Source organism: Corvus brachyrhynchos, unplaced genomic scaffold (genome assembly GCF_000691975.1).
Source record: "Corvus brachyrhynchos isolate BGI_N302 unplaced genomic scaffold, ASM69197v1 scaffold4, whole genome shotgun sequence".
In the NCBI taxonomy this organism is placed as follows: domain Eukaryota; kingdom Metazoa; phylum Chordata; class Aves; order Passeriformes; family Corvidae; genus Corvus; species Corvus brachyrhynchos.
This window is the reverse complement of record NW_008237878.1, coordinates 6,073,569-6,084,082: the sequence shown is the minus strand read 5'-3', so window position 1 is coordinate 6,084,082 and position 10,514 is coordinate 6,073,569. Positions and strand designations below refer to the sequence as shown.

The 10,514-nt window shown below is 44.4% G+C and overlaps 1 protein-coding gene across 6 annotated transcripts in view; it reads right to left on the bottom strand.

The window, feature by feature from the left end:
* Window positions 1-10,514, bottom strand: part of MGLL (monoglyceride lipase) — a 102,840-nt gene that overhangs the window by 52,492 nt on the left and 39,834 nt on the right. For 3 of the 6 annotated variants that reach the window (XM_017732514.1, XM_008632234.2, XM_017732513.1), the window contains one exon: window positions 9,036-9,174. In XM_017732514.1, the coding sequence (XP_017588003.1) occupies window positions 9,036-9,174 (139 nt within the window). Of the gene's footprint in view, window positions 1-9,035; window positions 9,175-9,757; window positions 10,122-10,145; window positions 10,215-10,239; window positions 10,440-10,514 lie in introns of those variants that run through there. The other 3 variants (XM_017732516.1, XM_017732515.1, XM_008632233.2) reach the window with 3 other exon arrangements.

Genomic DNA, 10,514 nt, shown 5'->3' with positions numbered 1-10,514 from the left:
TTCATGTCCAGCACTTCACCAGAGACTGTACCACATATTTCTGACCATTTTGAAAAAGCCTCAGCAATATCCAGGGCAAATACCACAGTTATGAGCCCCAACAGCCAGGCCAGCTTCGACTCCTTCGATTCGCAGCAAAGAAAGAGTGAGAGCTGGTGTGGAGGAGAATGTGCTCAGCAGGCAGCAAAACTCTGATGGGCAGAACCTTTAAATGATGCTTCAAAAGAGAAAAGTACACCTGTGTGTAAGAACGAGGCAATGTTTCCACTCTGTGAAATTATGGGCTTCAAAGGAAGGAATAGTGTTTAACAAATCAGCATTCCCCAAACACTGAAAGTGAAATGAAATGTAAACAAAGTGAATCTGCTGATTGCTTGTTTTTTTTCCATTCCCCTGCTCTGAGAAATGTGACCAGTAAATAAACAGGATAATTAATAACAGCAGCTGGCTTTTGTACAACACTCCTCATACAGAAAACCCAAAATGCTTTACAAAGGGTGCAAGCAGGCTGCTTGCAGAGGTCACATGAGGCAGAGATGAATGGCACCTCAAGAGATCCTCTGATCCATCACCCCATCCCAAGCAAGGATCAACCCTTCTTCCCACTGCCACATAAACTGAGCACAGAGGTAAAAAGCCTTGCCCATGGCAACACAGCATGCCAGAGGCGAGGATGGACACACAGCATGAGTCAAAACCTGACCCTACGGCAGCCAACAGGAGCTTAACAGCAGAGTTAAGATATCACCATGGGTTCCCTGTGCTACATGCATGGGGCCACTGTGAACCTGGAAAGAAAAAAGTCAATTTAATAAAAGCTTTCTGTCCTAATGACTTTGTGGGCATCTAATAACGTCAGAGAGATGCTCTGTGCATTTTCAGGACAACCTGGGCTGAGATGCTCCATGCGCCTTGTTTGGGGAGGCACAGAGGATGACTGAATGCTGATTGCTTGAATGTCTTTTTAATAACGTGAGATTATGAATGCTACTCAGAATACAGATTTTAATGCTCCAAACATTGTAGACTAGCTCTCCCACAAAATTGAAAAAATGAAGAAAAAGCTTAACCATTAAGTCAGCTAGATGTTATCTTACAGAAATTTAATTACTTGCTGCTTCCTCGTCACTCCTCATGCCTTTCACCCAGCAAATTAAGCCACTGCAGATTTCTGGAATTTGACAGTTGAATTTGAAAGCCCACTGAGATAGTTTTGAAAATAAAAGTAAGAAGTCTGTTAAAAAATGATAAAAAAAAGCTCATCTTGTCTGTTGGTGAACCAACTAACCTGCTGACACCTACAGCAAATTAAACCAAATTATATTCTAAAGAAAGGCCAATGATTTAAGTCTTATTCCCTCACTCTGCAAGCTTCAAGCTGGAGCAAGGAAGAAAGAAAACATAGAGAGCAAGACATTTATTACAGGTCAGACAGATGTCTGAAAAAGATTAGCAGTCTTTCTTGCATACCAAATCTATAGTAGTTTGTACACTTTCTCCATACCCATCTGTACACAACACTGGAGCAAACGATTACTACCCTATTACTGCTGAATCTTTGGCGTTAACCCAGTTGTCAATATTTTGTTCCCTTTTTTCCCTGTTCTTTTCTTTCAACGATTGCTGCTGAGACCATTTACTTGTAGCAGAACAGCAGAAAACAACTAATGCATCACTTAGTAGATTTTATTTAAAATCTCTCTTCTAACACAAAGCCGTCTTCAGCCACCAGCTGCTCAAGGAATAACTTACTTTCTCTGGCAGCTTCCATCTAGAAACTCCAGCCCCAATTTGTATCACTTGACTGGATGACTACGTCCAATTTTAGACAAGGAAACAAAAGTACTTAGAAATTGTGAGTGATTCTGTAAATCACTGGTCATTGTGTCATTGTCTAATGACTGTCTTGACCATGTTTTGCCTGTTCTCTGCCCCTCGTTGACTTCTTTTTTCTGTTTTCTGACACTAAATTCTCTAGGTCTAGCAAGTTGCCTTTGCCATCACTCAATATGGGAGGATTCAGAGGCTTCCATCATCGAGTGCCTGCCAAACAGAAACAAAGATTGTTCCTGGCTGGAGAGCCAGTGTCTGATACAGAAGGGGGCACTCTTTCATGCCACTGGAAGTACTCATGAAGTTTGGTGTTACTCAAGGTCCTGGGACATTGAAAACTGCGACAGGAAGAATGAATCCCTTCGAACACAAACAGACTGCATCCGTCTAGGAGGAACAAACACATTCTCAAGCAGAGAAAGACCAAGACCAAGACCTATCCCCTCTCTGCTGATGGGAATATCCCATAGGAGCATGCTTGGAGGTGGGTAAATCTGCTGCAGTGCTGTGGTCGCCAGGACAGTTTCCACCAGCTGGTCCCTTCCTGGCCCCAAGGGCACAGCTTGGTACCACTGTCTGGGCAGCGAGTCTGGTCAGCTTGGCAGTGCCTTCCCGACACCACCACCCAGTGACTCCCCCAAGTCTGGTTGCTTTAGAAGATGTTTATGGTCAGGACTAGCCCAAGGTTGGTATTTGGGATTGCTGTACCAGTATTTTTCTTTCAGTTAACATAAGTGAAATTTTACTGGTCTGCAAGAGGAAACCCTAGAGGAGGTATAATTTTAATGATGTCTAAAAACTTTACTTACCCTGCTAATTTCCTTATGGATAATAAGCCACACTGACACAGCGTCAAAATGTCTGTGCTGTAGAGTACAGGACAGGGATGGCTGGGTGTAGTCAAGGATATAAGTGGAGTGGGATGAAGTAAGGGACCTGCCTGAGCATATCTGTAGGAATCTCATGGGCAAGATGCAATACTATCTCCTTGGATACCTGGAATAATCAGCCATTTGCTATCAGGGTTGTGTCACATCTCTTGGATAAGGGACAATAGGATGATGGCTTCCATTCAAGTGGGAACACATTAGGACAATGACACGCCTGAACCTAGGGAAGGCAGTTCAGCCAAATATGTCTGCAGGGACAGCTCTTAGAACAATGCAGTTTCCCTAGAAGAACAAAGAGATCAGATGTTCACCCTGGCTCAAAAGAGGACAAAGTCACAGCAGTCTGAAGGGAACTTGAAAAGCCAACTCCTCTGCTACAGACATCTAGAAAAAACACCCTCTTTCAGCCAGAACAACTGTACCAGCCAACTCTTGTTGCAGATGTATTCACAGTGATCTAAAAGACCTGCTGTGTGTTCCCAAGGGATGTTCCAAGAGTGCTGGAGAAACTGAAGCAAGGAACTGTGTGCAGCTCTTTTATTATTTCCACTAAACCCACATATTCCTAATAGCAGTAAAGTGCTCTTGCATCTGGAACCTTGATAAGATCACTGAGTTGTCTGCTTCAGCTATTGTGTCACTACCAGCAAATAGCTGGTTCAGAGTGGTCCCAGTTCGATGAGCTGAAGAAGGGGTCAGTGCAGGGTCTGCTCAGGATAAAAACACTTGGAGGGACCAATAGATCTCTAAATGCTGAGTGACCAACTTGGGCATCCATCAGAGTCGTGGCACAAAGCCAGTACTGATCATCACACTTGTATTCCAATTAAAAGCAAATGAACCATTTGTTTTACAGATGCCAGGTTTGCTCATCCTTCAGTCTCTGGCAGAATAATGTGCAGGAAAATTATTTTTACAACACTATCTCTAGATCATTTTTCTTCTTTTCTCCTATTTCTAGCTCTGTTTCTTATATTCACCATGCTGGACCGCATTGTTCCCAATTCCTCAGGTGGCACACAGAACCAACACTGATTTTGCTTTTTTTGCTGCTCTCAGGATCAGGGTGAAATATTACTGCTTTGAGGCTCACAACAGGGAACTCCAAAAGTCACCTTGTTCCCAGACACTGATGTCACAAAGTTGAACACCTGTGCTCAGAAGCAGATCCTAACAGGGCAATGAGCAAAAGGGACAGCTTAATTACTATTGTTATTCCATTTGCAATTCACCTTTTTCCTGGGGTTCTGTGGAATAAAAGGTAGATTTGCTTGTGTTGGATGTTCCTGTGGAGACTGAAAAAAAATTATCCTACTGAAAAAGCCTGTTGGAAATATCTGCAGTGAGAACCAAAGCTGCTCCCCTGTCTGTCAGAGTCCCTCTTACATGAAGCTGGTTTGCTAATTTGCCCATCGTCTGGAACCGCATAAGGAATCATAAAAGGATGCCCCCATTCACAGTGAATAAGACAGTCACATGGAGCAAAGATAACAGAGGCACTAAAGGAACACATACACAGCTGATGAAAAGAAGGGAGGCTTTAGAAACTCAGGCAATAGCAATACAGCAAGCAAAGCCTGGAATGTTGATTCGACAATGATCATTGTTATTTCCCTTCGAAGTGTGTGCGATGGGATCAGGAAAACAGAGGGAGCTGAATTCATCCTATGGCGAACTGTGCTGACATAAGTCACTTTGCATCCTACAGATTTGGCTTTAATTTCAAGTTGACCTCATTAGTACAAACAAAGTGTTCTTCAAGAGTGACACTGAATTAGGAACTGCTTTAAGTATTTCTAGAGACTAACACAATATACTATAATTAAAGACATTATAATCAGTGACTTGAGTTCTTTTGCTTTGACTTCACTTTGGCTTATTTATTTATTTATTCATTCATTCATTTTGGAAAGGTCTGAAAGCCAAATTCAATTTTGTCATCTGCTCATGCTGGGAGCTGTGCTGTTCTGGAAATGGTATGCACGTGCTGGTAATGAGATGCCAAAACCATCAAGCAATATTTACAATTTAAGGACCAGTTCAAATATAAAAGCAGTTTGTATTTCTGCACCACAGGCACATCTGCAAAGTCTTTGGGGAACAGAGAAATCTGTTTTCTCCTTATTGGCTTGGCCTTTCACTACTGACAAGTCAGAAGGAATGGCAGACATTCTTCAATGAGTAAAAGAAATGCAAAAAGTAAACAGAAAAGTGGGTGCTTTTTGTTTGTTTAATTTTGTATTTTTAAACACATCTCAGGTGTAGAACTGAAAGAACTCTTACGAAGGCACTGTTTACTCAGACAATTGCAACTCTGTTTACTTGAACTGTGGTCCCAATGTCTAAAGTTGAGCCAACCCATTCCAGTGTACATTACCAATGGCCCAGGAAGGCCCCTGTGACCCCCAGGCAGAGAACCACTGTGGGTCCTGACAATCCTCTAAGCACACCTGGAGACCACTCTGTGAGAGACACTCACACACCATGCTAACTAGCCAGGTAGTGATTTCTCTCTGGTGGCTGAGGAAGCTCAGATTCATGGATGTCTGGAACTCACATTTTCAAGTGCATCCTCTAGCTACAAGTGTCTGAAGTGCCCAGCTTCAAGTGACTGATCTACCAGGAGAGACTCGGGCATCACTGTCTAAAGTCAGTGGCAGCTGCAGCTATGAGCACCTTTGAAAAATTACTCTGAGTCCCTAAATCTCACAGGGTTTACTTGAGGTCAGGAAGAGGGGCTAAAAGTGCCCCAGAAGAAACTGTTTGTGCTTATCTAGGTAGTGACAAGAGTGGAGAAAGCATCAGAAAAGGCTACGGGGATACAGACCAGAGAGGAAGAAGGTCACCTCTGAAGTTCCTCAGGCCCTTTAGGGGCCTCAAAGGAAATGTCTTGACTTCTCCTCCCAACTTTCCTTCCCCTTCCTCATCAATCTCTATTCTTAGCAGCTTTGTCTGAGAGCTGGAAAAAGAACACAGTTTCTTAATTCCTCACCTCCTGTTACCTCATATTTTGACTCCGAGTGCTCAGGGTGGTGGCAGTGGTTTAAGCCTTGAATGGAGCTGTTGTTTATGTTTACACAATGACTGCTTTCCCATTAAAGTAGGGTTTCTTTGGCTACTGGGACATGCAATAGGCATGAGATCAGTCCTGTTTGGTTCAAATGATTTAATTCCTCCAAACAACATTGCATAGCCCTGAAAATGCCATGCCTTGCCCAGATCTTAAGCACTGCACTCAGCAGTGAGCACTTGGTGCCAAAGAGTTACCCGTTTTCACACTCCACAAATCCCACTGTTGGCACAAAACATGAAAACGACACCAGGACATACTGCTTTTTCTTCCCTGCTGCATTCAAAAAGACCACTTAATTACACTTTAACATGGAACTGGCTCAACAAGTTGGGCAGCTTGCAGGGCTGCTGGCCGGGGAAGCTGCACCTGCACTGCTGCCAGCAGGCAGCAAGAGAAGACGAAACCCAGGCCCCAGCTCTGCTGTTGGGAGTGACTTCCCATCCGAAAAACAAGTGGAAAACACTGTCTTTCTTATTCCTTAGTCCCATTACTCCTTACTCCATCTACCCCATCTAATCATGATGACATCTGAGTGCCTTTGTGTGTCAGCTTCCTGTGAAGTAATCACCTAAATCCCTCTCTGAAACAAAGCAGACCCTGCTGAGGAACTCACAATAGGTGCCTTTCACTGGCAGGACAACCTTGGCCTCAGTGGCACTTACAACAAAGCTTCCATATGTGCACCAGTATGGGCTGATCAGTCAGATCAACACCACACCGGATCAGAGCCTGGGTATTTGTGAGCATGAAGCAAAAAAGCCTCACAAAATTCCCCCATCTTTCTGAAAAAATAGTTGTTGCTGGTTTTTTTTAAATATGCTATAACACATTAATCTGTCACAGCCCTTTATCCACGTTTATGAGTCTGTTCAAGGAGATAAAAGAAAAGCACCAGCTCCAAGGGGTGATGTCTGTCAGTCGTCCCCACTTTCAGAGACTGCCTGGCCATTGTCTGCTCTTCAACCCCGGGCTAGGGCTACTTTCTAATTTTTCCTTTGGCAGACATCCTGGGTTTTCCCCCTCCCTGGGGGAGGGATCAAGGGCAATAAGTTCTATTCTAATAGAAGACAAGTCAACGATAACCTTTGGGCATCTGCAGTGAAGAGGTATTTCTATAGCTCTAGCTGGGATTAGGCACATAATGGATCAATGAAAGATCCCACCATTTGATGGTTATAGCATCATTCATTAGTGTTAAGATTTGAACCTGAATCAACAATTGAGTTAGAAGATTGAAAGAATTGCTTTCAGTATCTGAAATAAATTGTAACAGGCCTGTGGAAGTCCCCTGAGGTGTCTCTCTTTCTCTCCCTATACATATATATAGAGATCAGTTTTGCTGAACGTTTAAAATTAGATTAAAGTTGCTGAGCTTCTACATAGGAAGAAGCAAAAGCAGAGGTTCTTATGAAAAGTGAAAGGGGGTAAAATAATGTATTTTTGGTTTGCCTATTAAAGCACTTCAAGAGCATTCTTGACTGCAGGATCAAGGCGGTGACTTGTTATTCAGTCACTTACCATCTCTCTCATACGCAACAATTCATGAAGAGCTAATAATAAACAATACGCCCCCTCCTTACACACAAACACGCAAACACACACACTCAGGAGCTCCTTGTAAATGAGCAACACTGATCCCATCCACTTTTCTTGTCACAAAACTAGGTCAAGTTCACTCTTAATTAACTGCTTAGTGCACAGACCACTAAAAAAAATTAACTACCCAGAGGACTTAGACACCAGGATTACAGTGTCAGCTCCTTACCATTTCTGGAACAAAGACCCATCCACCCACTACTAATTTGGTAAGAAATTAAACATGATAAAAAAGCAGTTCCACAACTGGGTGATGAATGTTATGGGTAGTTAATGATTAATTACCATTAAAATACAAAACAGCCTGGTTTCACTGCAGAACCTTGGTTTCATAGCATTATTTTTCTGTAAAGGCAATCTTCACGTTGGTGCAAAGACTATGTAATGCAACAGTGCCAAAAACTTTCTTCCTTGTTTCTAAAAGGCAGCGAGTAGAAGCAACTATAAAATACTCTGTAGACCAGGAGATCTTGAACCAGACCTGTGTCCTACAGTCCAACCAGTGCAGTGGAGCTATGGTGGGGTGGCTGCACTGTCCTCCCCTCTGGGGATGGTGTATTTTGGTGCTTGCCCACCCTCTATATTACCTGACTGCTAACCCAGCCCTATGTTATTCCCATTGTCCTTTAGTTTTGTAGGCATAAACCCCAAGGCCAGCTAACTTTGACCCATGTCCCTCTCTCACAGCAGTTACAGGTTGGTTTGGGCAGAGGATGATGTCTAACCTGTTGGATCATCAGGATATAGTTTAACTGCCTACAACAGATTGAACAAATTTTTCCTGTGTCTGTTTTCTAGCTGTGTAAAATCAACACAGCTCTTCCTGTTGGCTTGCAGAAGAAGAAAACAATTAAACAATATCTAGATTTTTATGAAGTAGGTACCTACATAACTAGTGGCAGCACAAATACCTGCAAAGCCAGCAGATACTGGAAGAAGAAAGATCATAACTATGGGAGCAACAGCAGATCATAATCAGCACAGAAAGCTATTACAGTGAAGAGATTATTTAAATTATAAAAAAAAACATTAGAAAAATTTCTCTACCTGATTCTTTGTGTGTGTTTATTATACAGGTCAGTTTTGAAATTGCAATTGCCAGTGAGAAAGCTCCCTGAATCATTTACTAAGTATGAATAATTTAAAACCAATCAAAAAGCAATGCAGTCAAACATTGTCCCTGTTGCCCTGAGATTTCAGCTACTACTGTTGAAACTGAACTCAGGTGCTGATGTTAAGTTTGTTGACACTGAGAAAATCAGGAAGAGTGAACACCCCAAAGCTTGTATCCCTTTCCACCCTGACTGCCAGTGCTATTAGTTTGGGGATAGTTGTTTATTGCTGATAGGCAGCAGCCACCTGCCAGAGCCACTTGGTAGAATATTGAACTGCCAACCAAGCCAGCTGTGCAAGGAATGACAGTAACTCTGTTTTATAGCTGCAAGGCTGACTCGAGCAAGTAAAGGTTCGAGGAATGCAATCTTTACAGTAGGGGTTCTCTCAGCTGAGAGAAAGCTCTCTTAGATGCTCTGTAAAGCTCCATGTACACAGCCCTGTAATGCCAGTCAAGCTATAAATAATAATTACATTAACATAGTGGTATTTACTCATAGTAAAAAGGACATTTGCTTCAAAGTGCTCACCTGGGAGATGCTGCTGGCTTCCAATACCTGCAGAAGAGATACTGCCCATCAGCATTGATGATATGGGGCAGATCTTTGTATGGGATGTTTTGAGGACTCCGCTTTGGCGAACTTTCCTCTGGCATTCTGGAAGAATGACCTGCAAGGTGTTAGAAGAAAGAAGACATATTTTAAAACAGGTGAAGACAAGATAAAAGCTGATGGGCTTGGCCACCACAAACACTCAAGAAAGTCATTCACTAAGGCAAGCACCACTGATGGGAGGCTGCTTCCAAAATCCCAGCCAAAGAGCCCCCAAAAATCATTGCTTTAAAACAGAAATGTAGCAAATTTTTTTGTTCAGAAAAGGCTCAGATTTGGGGGTAGAGCATTGCGGGTGGGGAGAGGAAGAAGAAGGGAAGATCAATCCACCATCAGTACTTCATTTATGGCTTTCTATCCCACAGTTCTCCCATCTGTGTTTATTTTGCATCATTTTGTGAAACGGATCATAAAAAGAATATTTTAACTGCAATCAAGTGCAGATTGTGCAGCAGTCGCTACAGATATGAAAAGACAGCTGCATAAAAGATTCATCTCTGGCTGAACATCTCCAAAGAACAGTGGAGGGTACACAGCAGAGGTATCTGCCGCCGTGTCATCATTAAGATCTTCTCTGACATCTCGACAGGAAGGTGGCGGCGGTGGGGAGCGAAACATTTCCAGGAGAATTTGCCACAAACCTGTTTTCATCCTGTGCAAGGGTTTGCATTCTAGTGAGGAGCCGGCATCGCAAGTCAAACGCAAGCAGATGAGGCTTTTTGCATCTCGCTGCGGAGCCGCGTTCACACCCCGGCAGCCCCACGGTCCCCGGCGGGCGCCCGGCGGGTCCCTCCCGGCGCTGCGCGGGGATCGCCCCGGCTCCTCTCCCCGGCTCGCTCGCTCTTTGAGGAAAGTCGCTTGGGTAATTCACCACTTCTCGTTCATCACTTTTTTTTTCCCCTTCTCAAACAAATTGCGTGTGTGGGCTGAAGTGGCGGTGGTGGGAGGGGAGGCTGGGAAGGGTGGGGGAGAGGGAGGGCTGGCGGGTGGGAAAGCTGCAGTCCACTTTCCAGAAGCTGCTGTACGTACATCAAAGGCACCTTGAACACATGCAGCTGGAGCAGCTCACAAAGTTCCTGCCGCGGCAGGTTGTTTGCAACTTTACTTCCTTCCTGCCACTTACAGTTCGGAGGCCGCGGAGACGGGGGGAGGCGAGGGAGGGGGAGCCCTTTTCTCAAAGCGATCCCCGCTGCGAAGCCATCTCTCGTGTAAGCGCAACTTCCCCAGCCCCGCGCTGCCAGGCGGGGAGCGGGAGGGAGGGGACGAGGAGGAGGAGGAGGAGAAGGAGGAGGGAGGATCCAAGCACCGACGCGATGCCAGGTCGCCAGCCCCGCGCACGCATCCTCCTGCCGCGCCCGGGCGCGGCTGCCCCGCGGCCGCCCCCGGCGCCGCAGCGCC